Source organism: Nicotiana tomentosiformis, chromosome 4 (genome assembly GCF_000390325.3).
Source record: "Nicotiana tomentosiformis chromosome 4, ASM39032v3, whole genome shotgun sequence".
Lineage (NCBI taxonomy): Eukaryota > Viridiplantae > Streptophyta > Magnoliopsida > Solanales > Solanaceae > Nicotiana > Nicotiana tomentosiformis.
The window spans coordinates 13,981,252-13,999,047 of record NC_090815.1 but is presented as its reverse complement, the minus strand read 5'-3'; the positions used below and the strand labels follow the sequence as shown (position 1 = coordinate 13,999,047).

The following is a 17,796-nucleotide window of genomic DNA, read 5'->3' as shown; positions in this document are numbered from 1 at the left end:
TGGCCAAACAAAAAAAAAAATATTTGCGGACAATATAGAATGGAAATTATGTCAACCCTAATGAGGACAATATAGAATGGAACCGAAGTAATAAAAACTAAAAATAATTTCTTCTGTCAAGGAGATTGTGCATAGACCTTCCGCTTAAGTAAAAAATATTTTTTCCTTCTGTTGTTAATAAAAAATTTATGCTTAACCAATTGATTTTTCACTTGAAGGAAAAATTATCTTGACTCTTGAGCTTCAAAATAAAAATGAGAGAATGTTAAATGGTAAAAGTTATTTTTTGAACTTTCCAAAGTTTGTGATGAAATATTTTCAGTTTTTTGCTACTTTTTGTCATTGAATTTCATAATTTTTTCTCTCTTACCATATAAACTATAAGAAAATATCATGTAGTCACAATGTCAAAGAGAAAAATTTAAAATGTCACTTCAAGTTTGAGGACTATCTCATAAGCTAAAAATTTGCTTAAATCACAATTACCACAATTAAAAAACAATAATTTAAATTTTTAACATATACTATTGGTTATATTGGAATTTGAAAAGAAGTCTAATATTTCTAAATTCATCATAATTCATACAACATTTACGTACAGAGTTTTAAACCGGCTCGGTTAAACTTAACATGCCACCCCGGTTCAGATAACTCTCCCCAACCGTAAAGAAAAAGGTTCAAATAACATCCCTGATCTAAACTCTCTACCCGAAAAAAGGGGAAAACGAGTTTCACAATTGGAGTAGCTTGGAAATTGAAATCCCAGTGAAGAAAAGAAAGGAAATGGTGAGCTTCAATCTTTTCAGAAATGGCATTTGTTATTAAAAACTTAGAATTGCCTCCGATCTCTGCTTCTTAGTTCATAAAAATTGCTTCTTTTTCAGTAATTGTCAGCTAGCTATACCGGAGTTCTTTCCCTGATTGGGAAGTAATACAGATTCATTTTTTATAAGGATTTAAGTTATATACACGGACTGTATAGTGAAATTCTACCCTAGTAGCTTACTTACCAATTATTCTAGGTTACTGATCAAATGCTTATTAATCAGAGTTACTTGCAATTACCTTTTTAAGTGACCTGATTGTGTAAAAAAGATTCAGTTTTGATAAGTATTTTAGTCATATATACACTGACAATGTAGTAATTTTTACACCATCATTATAGTAGGTTAGTTATCATTTATTATTGGTTACCGGTCAATGCTTATTTTGATTAGAGTTACTTGCAATTACCTTTTAAGTGAGCTGATTATGTAAATATGTTTTACACCGTCAGTGGGTAGAACTTAAACCCGATTGATGAATATATGTTTTTGTACCAAATTAATATCCACCATAATAGTGTGCGCAATGAGACTCTGCACCCACTTGCTTAAATTTGTGTTATTGTTCATGGTCAATGTGCATATATGTATTCAAGACCAAAAAAGAATTTTTTTATTTTTAAATGAGTCATGGATTTTAGGCTATGTTGTTCGGACTCTCCAAATATGTTGCCACACTCGTGTCGGCTCCTCCAACAGTGTACTATTTTTGGGGGATCCGACGCACACCCATCAACATTTTTGAAGAGTCGTGGCTACATAGGTTTTAGGCAACAAATGGAAATGTTGCGTCAATTGAGACATATTCAAGGGCATTCTTACAAAGCGATAGAGAATGATCCAATGATGAAATTACATTAGTGTCGTTTATCTGTAGTTCAGAGGCGGAGTAAGTGCAGAAGTGCACCCAGTACTCCTATGGAACAATGGGAGCATAAATAGTATTAATGAATTTAACTCTACATATAGCTTGAGCTGCATTCGTTGCTGAAAAGGTAGATTCGCCTATGTATGTATGTCAGATTGTGAATAGCACAATCACAGAGTTCCAATCGTAATTTGCGTGTAAGATCCATCATAACATATTTACACACTCTTGGTGTTTTTCTTACGTTTGGTTAGTGTTTTGATGCTAGACAGCTGCTATTCTGGGATTCGGGTTATTCATTGAAGTCAGCTGCATGTTTAGTTGCACTTCTGCATACACAACTTGAGGTCTAAGATTGCATTGATAGTCTGATACAGCAACATTTTTGTTAATCAATACATATATATTTTCTTTTCAAGAAAGATGATGTACATTGCATTTTAGTTGGAATCCTCTGATCATCTGATGCTTGGTACAGAAAAATTGCTCTTCATGATTAACACTAATTCGGAATCAAGAATACTGGAAAGGAACTTACTCAGCATATTCAGCTTTGCTTCCAATTTACAACTGCATTGCGTTCCCATCTTCTGTTATTGTTAACCAAATTAGGCTGAATTTGCAATTGTTAATATACTGATACATCTCATTAAGCTAGCATATGAATTCTCCAGAGATTTGGCAGCGAGCAAATGGCCTGAAGATCAATAGTTCAGTAAATGCATTGAAAAATCTTTGATTTTTGCCAATTAAATCTAGAATTTTTGAGTTTGCATCTTCCAGTTATTAATCCCTGTGGAAGGAGAAGAAGAGAGAAAATTCTTATTTGAATTGTTGATTAAAAACATACAAGAGGGTTCCTTATGTAGGAGTTTTTTTTATATTTTTTTATAATGGTAACAAATTTTATAAATGAGTAAAATATTTACAAGAGATAGTGTGAGCCACAATCAGACCCCAAAAGATCTGAGACTACGTAGCCTATTCTGTTCGATTACATTTCTTCTAGCAAATCTAGTAAAGAAAGCACATCCTCCCTGTAACTCTCTTTGTACCAAAAATGAAATAACAAAAACCAATTTAGTTTAATTTTCTGGTAAGAGCTAGGTCTGTCTTCAAAAACTCTGGCATTCCTTTCCTTCCATATGACCCACCAGATGCAAGCAAGAACTACTTTCCACCATTTCTTCTGTTTAATATTTGCCCCTCCATTGTTCCAGCTATTGAGAAGAGATGCAGTGTTATTGGGCATTGTCCAGGAGATTCCAGCCAAATTAAGATAGAAATGCCAAAGTTGAGTAGTGACTGGACAGTGTATAAAGAGATGGGAAACTGACTCCCCATCTTTGCCATATAGACTACACCTAGCATGTAGTTGAATTCCTCTCCTAATAAGATTATCCTAAGTTAGAACAGCTTCCCTTGCTACTAACCATGTGAAGCATAAGACTTTTGTGGGCGCCCTGACCCTCCAGATTTGTTTCCATGGCCATCCATGAGTAGGATTAGGAGTATTGTTGATGAAATGATAAGCAGATTTCACTAAAAGGATCCTGATTTGTGACCCTTCCACATTAAGGTATCTTCCTTTTCTATGAGACCTTGGAAGGCTTCTAAGGTCTCCCAGAAATCTGTCACACTTTGCAACTCCCAGTCATTTAAGTGCCTTCTGAAAACAATATTCCACCCATGTGTGGATTTTGCTTCTGCTACTGAAATTCTTGGATTCGCAGCAATGTTATATAAGTCTGGGAACTGATCTTTCAGAGTGTGCCCAAACCATGTGTCACACCAGAAGAGAGCTCTTCTTCCATTTGCGACCTTGATACTAGAATGATCAGCAATGAACCTCCATTGTCCCCTAATTATTTTCCATACACCAACTCCATGTGGGGATGATACTGGTTTGGTGCACCAAGGTCCTCCATGGCCATACTTGTCTTGTATCACCCTTTTCCATAAAGCTGTTTTCTCTAAATTATACCTCCATAACCATTTTGCAAGGAGATTGTTGTTATGCGCCTTTAGGTTTCTGATACCTAAACCACTTGCCTGCTTAGAACACAAAAGAGTATCCCATTTGACTAAGTGAATAGTCTTTTTCTCACTATTTCCTTGTTCTTCTTAGGGAATCAATCTTTTTCCTCACCTTAGTTGGTATTGGGAATAAGGACATCACATAGGAGAGCAGTGCATCTAAGACACTATTCACCTGAGTCACCATGCCTCCAAGTGACAAGTATTGACTCTTCCATCTTGAAAGTCGTTTTTCACTCCTTTCAATCACCCCTTGCCAGATTTCTTGCGACTTGTTTTTGGAGCCTAAAGGAAGATCTAGATATTTAGTAGGTAGGTTCTCTATTCCACATTCCAGGATATTAGCTAAATTCTGTATGTTTGGAACATCATTGACCTGATATAGCTTACTCTTTCCCTAGTTAACATGTAAGCCTGCAACAGCTTCAAAGGTTGTTAATATCAGTCTGAGATGAAGCATCTCTTCTGGTTGAGTTCCCATGAAAATGATAGAGTCATCTGCATACAAGAGATGTGAAATCTCTAAGCTACAATTTTCTCTGTTATACACCTTGAACCCCTTGATCCAGCCATTTGACTTTGCAGTGTTGATTATCTGATTCAGCCCTTCCATTGCCATCAGAAACAAAAAGGGGATAAAGGATCCCCTTGCCTTAACCTCCTTTCTGAAGAGAAAAAACCTTGGGATGAGCCATTAATCAAGATAGAGAATTTTACAGTGCTAAGATAGAAACGGATCCAGTTGATCCATTTAGTTCCAAAGCCCATATCAAACATTAATTTTAGAATGAACTTCCAGTTGACATGGTCGTAGGCCTTCTCTATATCCAGCTTGCATAGAACACCTGGAGTTTTACTTTTGAGTCTAGAGTCAACCACCTCATTAGCAATAAGAGAAGCATCCATGATTTGTCTTCCTTTTATGAAGGCCATTTGATGACCTTCAATGAGCTTGTTAATTACAGTCTTTAGCCTCTTAGTTAGGACTTTGGCTATAATTTTGTAAACACTTCCAATCAAGCTAATTGGCCTAAATTCTTTAAGTTAACTGGCCTCATTCTTCTTTGGGATAAGAGCCACATAGGATGCATTTAAACTCTTCTCAAAGTAATCATTAGAGTGAAAATTCTTCAGGGTCAACATGACATCTTCCTTGACTGTTGGCCAGCATTTCTGGAAAAAACCCATGGTGAAGCCATCAGGTCCTAGTGCTTTGTCTGAAGCACGGGACTTGAGGCATTCCACCACTTCCTATTCTTCAAACTCTCTTTGTAACCATACACTTTCCTCCACTGTTAAAAAGTTCCCCCTAGCAAGATTGTAGTTTGGCCTTCATATTTCAGGTTCAGCATACAACTTCTGATAGAAGTCTATGATTTCCTTCTTGATTTCTTCAGAGTTTGTGGTAGTTTGACCTTGCACCTCCAGCTTATCAATGTGATTGTATCTCTTATGTGCATTAGCCATTTTGTGGAAGAACTTCGTATTCTTGTCCCTTGTTTCAGCCATAAGGTTCTGGACCTTTGCCTCCATGTTGTCTCCTCATGCTTGGCTAACTCCTGAATTTCTAACATGAGGCCAGCCTTTTCCAATAATTCTCCTTTTGTGAGCCTTCTGCTTTCTTGAATCTGTTCAAAGATTGAGATGTTACTGAGAATTGTCTTCTTCCTTTTCTCTAGACTGTCATACTCCTCCTTATTCCACTCTTTTAGCTTAGTTTTGAGGAGCTTTAATTTGGTGGTTAGCAAATGAATTCCACCAAGTTTGCACTTTTGAGGGAGACTTGGTGGAATGCCTCAAGTCCTGTGCTTGTTGGAATTCATTACAGAAGGAATCAAGATTTGAAATTTCAATGGAGGCGCCACTAGATGAATTATTTCTAGCTGTCAAAATCTTGGTGAGCTGACTAATTTGTTCTCTGTGCTGGTGCGAGGTTGCAAACACCCGATGTTTTAGATGAGGTGTGTGCAAAGTGGTTATAGACACTACCATTATAAAAGAAAGAAACTAATTCCTGGGTTCCCTATTTATTACAACTTAATCATTAGGAATGCTACAAAATATTATTAATGATTCTATTGACTTTACCCTTTACTTTCAATGCATCATCTCAAACTCAAGATGGTGGAACAAATGAATTTGCTACTCAATACTGCAAAGTCAAGATATCGGGAAAAGTTACTTTGAAGGAGAAATTATTAGAATTTTATTCAGTTTAGTCAGCTAAGGAGGTCAAAGGGAGTAATATTGACCAATGTATGAGTTTGACAGGACACTTTGCTCATTACAGAAGCATGTTTTTTATACTGTTATTACATAGGAGTATATAATTTGTTTTTGATAACCGTAGTATCCGAGCCAGCTCACGCACCTCGACTAATTCCACGAAGTACCTTGCTACCTCCCACCAACACAGAAACCGCGTAGCTCTGTTTTTTGATACTGTTATAATTTGTCTATAAAATTCTCAAGGCCTCATGTGATGCCATTATCTGAGTCAAACTGGTACAACTAGCTTTGGAGCTTGATGATACAAGCTGATTTGTGTTAAAAATATGCAAAAGTTCCTTGTGTACATATTAGCTTATTAAATGAGGTAGAGAGTTTCTTTTATTTTATTTTTTATAACCGAGAAATCTGCTGTTTCTATGTTCAAATCTCAGTAGATAACGAGCATGCCCCTCTATTCTTCTCCACTTAAATGAGATAGAAAGTTCAATTGGCTAATTCCATCATAGTTTTTCTCTTTCTCTGTTTTATGTTGTTTGTTTGCAAATGTAATCCTCACAAGTCTTCAAGGTAATGCCTTTTACTTATGTAGCCATTCTTTGGTACTTTTGGCAAGCTATCATCCTCTGTGTAAATGAGAGGTGGCATTATTATTATTTGCAGAAATTTGTCTCCTGACCTTTAACAATATTACCTAATATCTGGATCTTTCTGTTTACGGAATGAGATAACAGGATTGCAATTTGCAACCAAACCTCAAAATAGGCCCTAGGTGTTAGGCTTGACCTAAATTATATAGTTAATGTACTTTAGCAAATTAATAGCCTATACAATTTGTAGAGGATTTTCGTATTAAATAAACTCAAGTTCAGCATTATGCAAATAGTTTAGTTAACATCCTAGCATAATAATTTTAAGCCACTTGTTCCATCAATTTTTAGTAAATTTGACACTCTCCCTCACCTCCCAAAATGCACAGATATGGCAGAAAACTACAAAGAGGATAAGGCCAACTTAGAATAATGGTGATTCAAAGAGCTTAAAGTACAAAAAAAAAAAATAAACACGTTGCCTATCTATCCTTGAATTTCCTTGCTATTTGCTACCTTCTCTGCTTTGTGCCATTATTTCTTACAGATGCCTCATTTTCCCGTGTTGAATTCACCTATTTGGATCTTTGAACAGGAAAAGGAAGCAAAGAAAGAGGCTTTCAGAAAGTATCTGGAGGCCAGTGGAGTTCTTGATGCTCTAACCAAAGGTTGTGACTTACTTCCTAAATTAGTGTCGATAGTCATCATTCTTTCTTTGTTAATTTTTCTCTGAAACAGTTCCTTCTGATTTTGTGTGTTTTCCTGTCATTCTAGTCCTTGTCGCACTGTACGAACAGAATGACAAACCTTCTTCAGCTCTTGAGTAAGTATTTGTTAGGAAACTACCAAACTCATTCCCTAAAAGATCCCATGATACAAGCTGCACGTTGTTTTGATTTGTACTGTGTCTATGTGAAACTTGTCTTTCAAAGCAAAATGCTATAGATGATTAACAACATTGCTTGTGACGCAATAGTGGGGTTGGCTGGAAAACTTATCACGTTATGTTTTTTCTCAAAAATTCACATGGTTATGAAAAGGCACAAAGCTTTTGCTTAAATGTGTTTTTGTCATCTCATGGTTGTGCTGATTATTCTTTTATGATCTTTCTTTTCAGAGAACTTATATGAAATAATCGTTTAGTTTTTGATCTCTCAGATTTGTTCAGCAAAAATTAGGTGGTCCAACGGTGTCCGAATATGAAAAGCTACAAGCTGAGTTATCAGATTTGCAAATCAGATATGACGAACTGCTAAAAGAGCACCAAGAAAGATGCAGGGAGGTATGACTTTGGTTCACTGTAATTTCTTAAGCTGTCCAGAAGAGCAGATAATTGTTTTTGTTGTGGTAGTTTTATCTTTTCCGTTATTCTTCCCTCTCACTCTTTTTCCCCCCCTTCTGGTAATCCTTGTGTGGCCAATTGAATTTACCTTTCGTATCAGTTAGTTACCCTCCCTGTGTCTATTTATTGTTTTGGTTATGAAGACAGTAATACCATTATCAAGTTGAAGTCTGATAATGAGTGGTAATACCACACAAAAATTCAGGGCTTTCTTCATCATGGAACAAACTTAGTGTTATCTTCTATTGTTGTTGCAGTTAGAGGAATTGAAACAAACACAAGTAGAAGCATCAACTAAGGAGCCTCATGTCGAAAATGCTCATGATGAAGAACTCAAGAGTACAGTCGAATGTAGTAAAGAGTTTAAAAATGCTCAATTCTTTTGAATACTGGAGCTGTTGTATCTCATTTGTTTATGAGAGTTTGTTCTGTAGTTTCTTTCAAATTTCACACTAACAAATTCATAACATATGTAAAATCATAGTTCAAATATGCTCGTCAGATGAGGTATTACATAAATAGATCCTAATGAAAATATAAGAAACTAAACTACAAATCATTACACAAAATTGGCGAACATTTAGCACAAATGTTTGTTTCAAAGATCGAAATAGAAGTTCCAAGTGACTCATGGGCTAGCTCTTTGACTTTAGCTCGTGTTATGTAACATATCAATTATTGGTAGATGGAGTCAAGCTAGAATTCTCATTTATCAAGATTTCTATGATACCATCTTCTAATTCTTGAGCATTGTCAAAGCTAGAATTCTCATTTGTCAAGACTTCTACAACACCATCTTCGAATTTTTGAGCGGTGTCAAAGCCAGAATTCTCATTTGTCAAGACTTCTATGGTTCCAGCTTCTGACTGTTGAGCACTGTCAATAGTGATGTGAAAATATGGTTGATGTGCATACCAGCTGCACACGAACCAGCAGAAAAGAAAGTTAAGGAATGTAGGAGCCATTAACATAGCATAGTACTTGTCCAGACGACTTGTGTTTACGTCCTCCTTGAACCAGGATCCGAATATAAGAATGAAGATCACACTGAAGAATTTGCCAATACCAGTAATGAATTCGATAAACTCTGGCTCATACCCTTTCATTGAGTCAGTAACTTTAGTTTCAAAGATATCTTTAAGCCCACTCGATGAAAGTCCATCCATAAGGCCAACCAAGACGAACTGAGGTATTAGCCAAAAAACACTCATTTCATTAACGTAAAACTCCACATTATCCTCGTCAACCCATATCTCCATATCATCATGTCTGTATTTTTCTACCCACCAAGCAGCTAGGCAACAAAGAAAAGAGCAAAACATTCCAAGTATAGTTCTGAACAAAGGAGGACTTCGTGTAGTTCTTACGGCGTTTTTGAGCGATTGACATATGATTGATATAATGGAACTTGTGAAGGTTTTGATAATAACAAAAATTACAATTGGAACATGTGATATTTTTCCAAGATGGTCATCCATGACATTAGCTTGTTCGTAAAAGAAAGTGTTTGCTGTAGCCCCTACGAGACTGCATACAAGAAAAGTTGACCAAAGAGGAAACATACTCAGCACACGTTTCACATACTTCACCTTTGCTACCTCAAAAATGTCGCAGTTTCAGCTTGCTCTATTGCTACTGGACAAGGAGGTGATGGTTCCAAAATGGCAGCTTTGTCTAACCATCTGCAATATGGTTAACTTAAGTACAGTTTATTGAGATACTGACTTGTCAAACTTATGGTCTAAATATGTCATAACATTTGTGTGGCTATAAGACTTTGTGACACTGGAGGTATATGCTCGTAATAATTGTTTCAACTTGAAAGAGTATGTTATATAAAGGGCAGCCCGGTGCACGAAGCACCTGCTATGCGCGGGGTCAAGGGAAGGACCGGACCACAAGAGTCTATTGTACACAGCCTTACCCTGCAACTCGAGGGAGTACGGGTATCAAAGTAGTATGGGGAGAGTAAGTAGTACCTGAGGAGTGCAATATTAGGAAGAATCTTTGTATCACTTGTGTTATTCATGAACAACTGACTAGGAGAAACTGGGTAATCAAGATGAATCTTTGATAGTGCCGCTTTAACGACCTTGAAAACATCAAGGATAGGACTAGGAGATGGTTTCTTGCGTTCATAGAATGGGATGCCTAACAAGAACAGAGAAAATCCTGCTACCATTGCGATTGTAGATATCTTTGCAAGCACCTCCCACTCTGTATTTGAGAGCCATACAGTTGCTATAATTATACCAAAAATCCAACAAACTCTCCAAATAATTTTTCGACATGTCTCTATAAGATTTTCATTCTCTTCGTTTGTTTCTTCGTTAGATTTCGATAGTTGATCAGCTAGAAATGCTTTCAAAGTGACATCTCGCCCAGCTTTACCAAAGAGTTAACAATGCCAGTGCCCCAAACAATGCTTTAATACTTAGCCGGTGAGTCTCATACCATAGCATCCCCAATCCCTGTCCAAAGGATAAAACGATTTTGCTCAAAGAAAACTTTATGGAAACACAAGCATTCATTTTGTTTTTGTTTTTTGTTTCTTGCAAGTAGTTGCAATCATACAGACCATGAGCACATTATCCATCGGGTTAGCGGACTTACTCCTCTCCCTCCTATAGATACTTTCATATTAGATCTTAATTTACGGATGGGAAAAGGGGCAGCCCGTACAAAGCATCTCACATTCACGCATGGCTCGGGAAAAGGCTACACTCCAAATGGTATGATGTAGATAGTCGTTTATCCTAATGCAAGCATTAGTGGCCTTCCATGGCTCGAACCTCTAACTTATAGGTGATACAGAGACATCTTTATTATTGCTCCAACATTCCCCTTCTTAATTTATAGATATGAGTCTGCCTAATTTCTAATGCACCATATGACAAGTCGGCAGGGGGAAAAATGCTAGGCTAAACTTGATTAAAAAATACGAGTTCGTTACTCACATGGTCATCCAACTTTCCGAAATTATGTACCAAAGTCATCTTTCTTTCGTTTGTAACAGCAAAGTCACTTAACTACGTCTATAACACTCAGAATGTCAGTCAACTAGATTTATCAAACTTTTGATCGCCAAATACCTATTTTACCTTCTAAATTATCAACTTTTATCTTATGTTATTTTTTTGATTTTTTAATATTATGATTTTTTCTCTTTTTAATCAACATTATGGACTTACCTACATAACAAAAATATTTTATATAAAAATTAAAAATAAAAAAAATATTTTTCTAGCATATATAGTGTCAAAATAATAATATAATTGAACATAATATTCAAGAATATGTAATGTATATTACAAAAATACCTTTATTTTTAATAATTATTTTCTATAGTACGTGGAATATATATTTTAAAACTTTTATTTTCTTTCATTCTCAATTGTGTAAATAACTTTTTGAGTTTTTTTTTGTTAATATCAAAATTATTATTACGAACTAATTGTTCTAATTAACTTTCTACTATGCGCAATATTTTACTATTCTAACATTATATATGCTTAAATACTATTTTATTTTTTAATTTATAAATAAAATTTATTTATTTTAAGGTAAGTCCATAATATGTATTAAAATGAGAAAAAAATTATTGTATTAAAAAGCTAACAAAAATAAAAAGAAGATAAAAGTTGATAATTTAGAGGGTAAAACAGGTATTTGACTATCAAAAATTGAGAAATCTAGTTGAGTGACCTTCTGAGTGCTATTGACATAGTTAAGTGACTTTGTTGTTACGAACGAAAGAAAGATTACTTTGGTAGATGATTTCGGATAGTTGAGTGATCATCTGAGTAATGGACTCTAAAATATACTTTTAACACGATGTCATAGTGTCCGCTTTGAATCAAGCCGCCCGGTTTTTCTCGGAAGATCTCACACTATTAAGGGCATCTCCAACCTTTACCCCCATTTTGGGGACAACTTACTCCAACCATTCCCCCATTTTCCCCCCAAAAGAGAATATTCTCTTTTATATTCTTCTCTCTATTCTATATTATATTATTATCTTTCATTTTAATTTTAATTTTTAATTTCCATTAAACAAATTCCATCTTTTATTTTCATTAATTTGTAATTTCCATTAAAATAATTCCATAAAATTTTAAATAATATACTTTGCAAGCAATTATTATAGATTAACTAATAATTCAAATAAAAGTGAAGTTATTGCGATACAAGATTAATTAAATACATATTACATAACGATAAATTTCATTCGTAATACTACATAAATATTCGATTTCAACCTCTAGTATTCTCCCATAAATGATATATTAATGCATTACGAAGTGCAAAATGAGCATCTTTGTCCTTAATTCTTCTATGTCGAGATAAAAATTCTTGAAATCGTTGATTTTCATCTACTGCCATTTCTACTGTTGGAGGTGGACCTTCCAAATCATCTTGAATTGGTGCATTAAGATCACGCTCATTCTCGATTATCATGTTGTGCAATATAATACATATAGTCATTATATCATGTAGCACTTCTTTTTTCCAAAAACGTGATGGTCCTGCAACAATTGCAAAACGTTGTTGCAAAACTCTGAATGTACGTTCAACATCTTTTCGACATGATTCTTGTTTCATCGCAAAATATTTCTTCTTTGTCGAACATGGCTCACAAATAGTTTGTACAAGGGTTGACCATTTTGGATATATACCATCAGCTAAATAATAACCCATATTATATTCTTGTCCTTGAATAACATAATGGGCGGGAGGAGCAGTACCTGCAGCAAGATCGGAAAACAAATATGATGACTCTAAAACATTAATGTCATTATTGGTGCCGGGCATACCAAAATATGCATGCCATATCCAAAGGTCATAATCAGCCACAGCTTCAAGAATAATTGTTAGGGATCCACTACGACCTGCATATTGTCCAACCCATGCTGTTGGATAATTTTTCCATTTCCAATGCATGCAGTCTAGACTGCCTAGTATTCCTGGAAAGCCACGTTGTTCACCGATGTGTAGAAGCCTTGCAGCATCATTAGGTGTTGGTGATCTCAAATACTGCTCGCCAAAAACCTCTACGACAGCTCGGCAAAATCTCTTCAGGCTCTCAATTGCAGTCAACTCTCCAATTTTCACATATTCATCAGTGGCATCCGCTGGAAACTTTATGCCAACATTCTAAATACGGCTGTAATTATTTGCAGAGTAGATAATACAAATCTACCCATAGCATCGGCATGTTGTACAAAGTACATATCATGAGCTTTAACTTCATCAACTATTCGGAGGAACAAATTACGGGACATCCGATATCTACGACGAAACTGACGATCATTATAGCGTGGACTTTCTGAAAAATAATCAAGAAATAAATTATTATCAGCACCTTCACGATCTCGATTGAGTACCACATGACCAGGAACAGAGCCAACTCTGATAGCATCATTATTTTGATCGTGCAAATACTGCAACACATAATTGTTCATCTGAAATGCTTGCATGCACAATTGCATGTGAGCTTCAAGGCCATGTGACTGTAATTCTTCTGAAGACGATGACGATGATGAAGAGGAATTTGAATCATTATTATTAGATGAACCTCCCATATAGAAATTTATTTTTAGATGATAAATAATAATTTTTAGTTACTTTTGAAATGATTTGGAAATCTGATGTTATACTTCCAAAATAATGTTCCTTTTTATAGAGCTTTTTATTTAGTAAAGATGTCTAGAGATATTTATTTAGTAAAGATAATATAGAGATAAGAATGAAATCCAACGGACGGTTGAGATTAATACGAAATCTACTCGACGGCTTAGATCAAAATAAATCTTATCCTATTGGGGTCTATTAAATTATTGTGTATGGTGAGTTGTCTATTGAATAACGTGTAGAGATATTTATTTAGTAAAGATAAGATAGAGATAAGGATGGAATCCAATGGACAGTTGAGATTAGGACGAAATCTACTTGACGGCTTAAATCAAAATAAATCTTATCCTATTGGGGTCTATTAAATTATTGCGTCTGGTGAGTTATCTATTGAATAACGTGTAGAGATATTTATTTAGTAAAGATAAGATAGAGATCTAACGGACGGTTGAGATTAGGACGAAATTCACTCGACGACTTAGATCAAAATAAATCTTATCCTATTGGGGTCTATTAATTTGTAGTGTCTACATTTATCTCTCTATATATATTTATGGTGTTAGCATATCCTTCCATAACCATGAGTGCCTTTTATTTTTCTTTAACCATATAATTCACTTTTCCTCTAATCACTTGAAAAACAAATGTCCATTCGATCTGTAGGACACTCTGTAGATGAAGATCTTCTATTATGTCAAATGTATTTAGATATTTCTCAAGATCTAATAACGGGAGTCTATCAATTTAGAGATCAATTTTGGTCTCGAGTTGTAGATGCATACAATAATGCAAAGGTATTTAATTGGGAGATTCGCAACAAAAAATCACTACAACATCGATTTGCAAATATTGAGAAGGCAGTAAAAAAATTAAATAGATGTGTACGTCAAGTAGAAATGCTGCGTCCTAGTGGTGCTTCAGAGCAAGACATTGTGAGTATTTATTTTGTAGTTACTTAAATTTTATTTGTATATATTTACTTATTGTTTTTCTTATCTTTTTTTAAACATTGCAGCTTACACAAGCAAAAGTTTTATTTATGCAAGTTCCAAACTTCAAAAAAGGATTTAAATTTGATCATGTGTGGGCTCTAAGGAAGGATTTTGAGAAGTTTAACGATGGCAATGTTGAAAGAAAAAAAACAAGAAAGCAAAACGATGCTAATATATCATCGGACTCTGAGGCTCGTGCCCCTGATTCACCCTGTGTATCATCTCCTAGCTTATCATTTTCAGTAAATTTAAATGAGGATGTTGCAGATGATTCCACGCCATCACAACGACCAAGTGGGGTGAAGAAAGCAAAAATGAAGAGAAAAATCGATGATGGTTATATGAAGATAGTCGAATCACAAAATAATCGAATTGTTGAGGTGATGAATAGTGCAACTGAGAGACAAAAAGAAACAAATGACATTGAAAGAGAAAAAATGAGACTAAAAGAATTGAAATATGATCGTAAAATTATGTCCATGGATGTAGATTCTGTTTTGGATCCAGTTCGTCGTGAATATTTCCGGCAAGAACAACAATAAATAATGTATAAAAGAAATCAACAACCACAACAGTCACAACCACAACAATCATCTGCCTCATTCACTCAGTACTATAATAATTTTGGTGTACCTGAAAACAACATGTCTCGGTACTAAATTATTATGTTATTTAACGTAGTTTCAATTTTAATGTATTTTAATTTAATGTATTTTCAATTTTAATATATTTCAAATATTTTATATTTGCACCTTTCATTTTTTGTGATGGTTATATCTTTTTCATACAATTATAACTCATAATAAAATTACCGATTTTACATTAAAAAAAAAATAGATGCACGATAATTTATTTTTCAAAATTATACGTCAAAGTTAAGATAAAAATTTAATTAGGTAAATATATTATATAAACATAATTAGGTATATATAAAAAGATAAATTAAAAGATTAAATAATACAAATAATAATATTTTATCTTTTCTACTTTTTATATGTAACATGAACCACACCCAAAAAAAAAAAAAAAAAAATAAGACTTACCAAAATGAAAGTTGTATTGGTGAAGAGAATTACGTATAAGCGACCAAAGAAGCAGTCAGAGAGTTGTGAAACCACAATGACAAGAATGGATGAGAGTCCTTCTTGCACATTCACCATTTGAGCTGCCTTTGGTAAGTTCACTGCCCAGTCATTCGTCAGATGAGTTATAAAAATTGATAGCATACTGTATTCTACTACACCATGGATGATGATCAGTCCTGATTTGATTCAGTTCAGTGGGAAAAAGAAATTAACAAAACGAAAAGTCAGTAGTTAGGAGAGGTGAAAAGAGGGGGGAAAAACATATAAAAGAAAAAGCACATCCACCTGAGAAGAAGATAGGTGCTTTAGAAGGGAAAGCAACTTTACGATACCATTCAATGGCTAATTTGCTTATATCTAGAAAACATAATGATTCAAGATAACAAAAACATGTAAAACCAGTTATTTAGCTTTCCAATTATATGGTTGTCGAGCGAGCCTTAAGAGATTTTTTAGTGCTTCTTATAGTTGATCTCTTAAATGCCTTTTAAAGAGAAATACATTCGTTTTCTATTTTCTCGCTCCGTGGAAAAGGAATCGTGTTCACATGGATCAGTTTTAGCCTTTTCGTCAAACATGACGGCAAGAGTATGATCTAATCACACTGACAAGTGTATGATATAATAAAGACAGTATATGTGTTTACGATTGTCATTCCGGTTCTTATAGTTAATAAAATTTACACTAATAATTGTTTAAAATCAGTATTTTAAACCTCTCTAACTATTACTAAACTTGACAAAATATGTGTATTTCATGCGTATAAGGAATATAAAAAACTAAAAAAAAAAATGACTAAAATAAGGGAAAAAAGAATAAGAAAAAGAAAAATACAAAAATCAAATTAGAGAAAAGAAAGAAAAGCAAAGTTTGCTTTTTCTCTTTCACCTAACTTCTGCTCCCCCCTCCCCCACACAACATCACACCCAAATTCCATTTTTCTCTATCTCCCTCCTTTTTCACGTTTTTCCTCCTCCCCATTTTAACCCAAAAACCCATTGCAATAGCCCTCCCCACCCCCTTTTCAGCTAGCAGTGCCATCCCTCATTGCTAACATATCCAAAACTTCTTGTTAGCCAGTTGACCTTGGTTTTTCCAGCCATTTCAAGAATACCAAGCTTGGTAACCTTTGAATTAGAATAATTGTGGCCAAAAATTGAATGGATTTAAAATTGTACTCACAATTTATTCTTTTTGGTGACTTGCTCTGTGGAGACAATGAACAGAAAGTGGAAAGAAGCTAAAGATGTGATTTTTTTTCTTCCTTAAGAGAATTTTGGAATATTCTTAATTGATGACGTAGGGACTAATACAAAGTGAGTTTTTCGGCCGGTGATGTTGCTTGTTGTTCTATATCCCTGGTCCGCTCGTTGTTTTGGTTTTGGACGAGGAGATCGGCGACCAATGGTTGAAGGGAGGCGGAAGCAGAGGAAAAGAAACCATAGAGGGTGGTGGTTGAATGTGCAAGAGGAAGAGTAAAAATAATATTTTATAAAAATAAATAATGACGTGGTTTAATTTAGCTGTAGTTGATCTGTTATGTCCTCCATGTCAACTCGAGTGAGCAACACGTAGTGTTAGAAGTGTTTAAAATATATGTTTTGATCAAGTTCAGGTGTCTGGTTGAAACTCATAAAGTAGGAGGATCGAGATGTCAAACCTGAACAAGTAAAAGTGTTTATTAGGTTATTCTTCCTATAATAAAAGATAGAAGTATAGTGTATTTTGGAGAAATGTTTTTCTTTTAGTATTATTTTAATTTATGTATATGGATATTCGGTCGAGTCGGGTCGGGTCAGATTGGATTAGGTCATTCTTATTTTAATTGGGTTATTATTTTCTAGACTAAAAATAAAAAACAAAAAAAAACTGTGGAATACTACCGAAAAGTTGTGTCTTCCGGCCACTATGATATTTTTATGAGTCAGTAAAGTTGCATAAAAGTTTAGATATTAACATTAGTACTGAATTTTATGCTATTTATTCCTATTGGAGTGTTAGAATCTAATTAGAATTTATTTAAAGTTTTAATTATTAGGACTTCCTGCCTAATCCAAATAAGGAAGGGTTCAACAAACAAAGTTTAGTTGATTTCAAAATTCTAATAATTAGGAAAGTAATTTGTTTAGTATGAAATTTATTATTAAAGGGTAAAAAAAGGCGAACGATATTTTACTAAGGGGCTTTGTGCTTTTAAT

At 34.5% G+C, this 17,796-nt stretch overlaps 3 protein-coding genes and 1 long non-coding RNA gene across 4 annotated transcripts; 2 read left to right on the top strand and 2 right to left on the bottom strand.

The window, feature by feature from the left end:
- Nucleotides 1-630: 630 nt before the first annotated feature.
- LOC104111571 (uncharacterized) lies at nucleotides 631-8,409 on the top strand. Its single transcript, XM_009621298.4, has 5 exons — nucleotides 631-786; nucleotides 7,144-7,216; nucleotides 7,323-7,371; nucleotides 7,707-7,830; nucleotides 8,148-8,409. Exons 1-5 carry the CDS (start codon nucleotides 784-786, stop codon nucleotides 8,274-8,276), a joined length of 378 nt encoding a protein of 125 aa, XP_009619593.1. The 5' UTR covers nucleotides 631-783; the 3' UTR covers nucleotides 8,277-8,409.
- LOC108947776 (uncharacterized) lies at nucleotides 7,943-16,232 on the bottom strand. Its single transcript, XR_011415272.1, has 4 exons — nucleotides 15,884-16,232; nucleotides 15,557-15,774; nucleotides 9,870-10,361; nucleotides 7,943-9,572 (listed from the first exon to the last, which is right to left on the bottom strand). It is a non-coding gene; the product is annotated as an uncharacterized lncRNA (long non-coding RNA).
- LOC104111573 (uncharacterized) lies at nucleotides 12,018-13,690 on the bottom strand. Its single transcript, XM_070199576.1, has one exon. It carries the CDS (start codon nucleotides 12,829-12,831, stop codon nucleotides 12,145-12,147), a length of 687 nt encoding a protein of 228 aa, XP_070055677.1. The 5' UTR covers nucleotides 12,832-13,690; the 3' UTR covers nucleotides 12,018-12,144.
- Nucleotides 14,070-15,258, top strand: LOC104111570 (glutathione S-transferase T3-like). Its single transcript, XM_009621297.4, has 2 exons — nucleotides 14,070-14,453; nucleotides 14,537-15,258. The coding sequence occupies exons 1-2, from the start codon at nucleotides 14,166-14,168 to the stop codon at nucleotides 15,053-15,055; spliced, it is 807 nt and encodes a 268-aa protein (XP_009619592.1). The 5' UTR covers nucleotides 14,070-14,165; the 3' UTR covers nucleotides 15,056-15,258.
- Nucleotides 16,233-17,796: the final 1,564 nt, after the last annotated feature.

Coding starts and splice junctions, on each gene's coding strand:
- LOC104111573 (XM_070199576.1), bottom strand. CDS start 12,831: ATGCATTGGAAATGGAAAAATTATCCAACAGCATGGGTTGGACAATAT.
- LOC104111571 (XM_009621298.4), top strand. Junction 7,217..7,322: donor TCTTGATGCTCTAACCAAAG/GTTGTGACTTAC, acceptor CTGTCATTCTAG/TCCTTGTCGCACTGTACGAA. Junction 7,372..7,706: donor AAACCTTCTTCAGCTCTTGA/GTAAGTATTTGT, acceptor TTGATCTCTCAG/ATTTGTTCAGCAAAAATTAG.
- LOC104111570 (XM_009621297.4), top strand. CDS start 14,166: ATGTCCATTCGATCTGTAGGACACTCTGTAGATGAAGATCTTCTATTA. Junction 14,454..14,536: donor GTGCTTCAGAGCAAGACATT/GTGAGTATTTAT, acceptor TAAACATTGCAG/CTTACACAAGCAAAAGTTTT.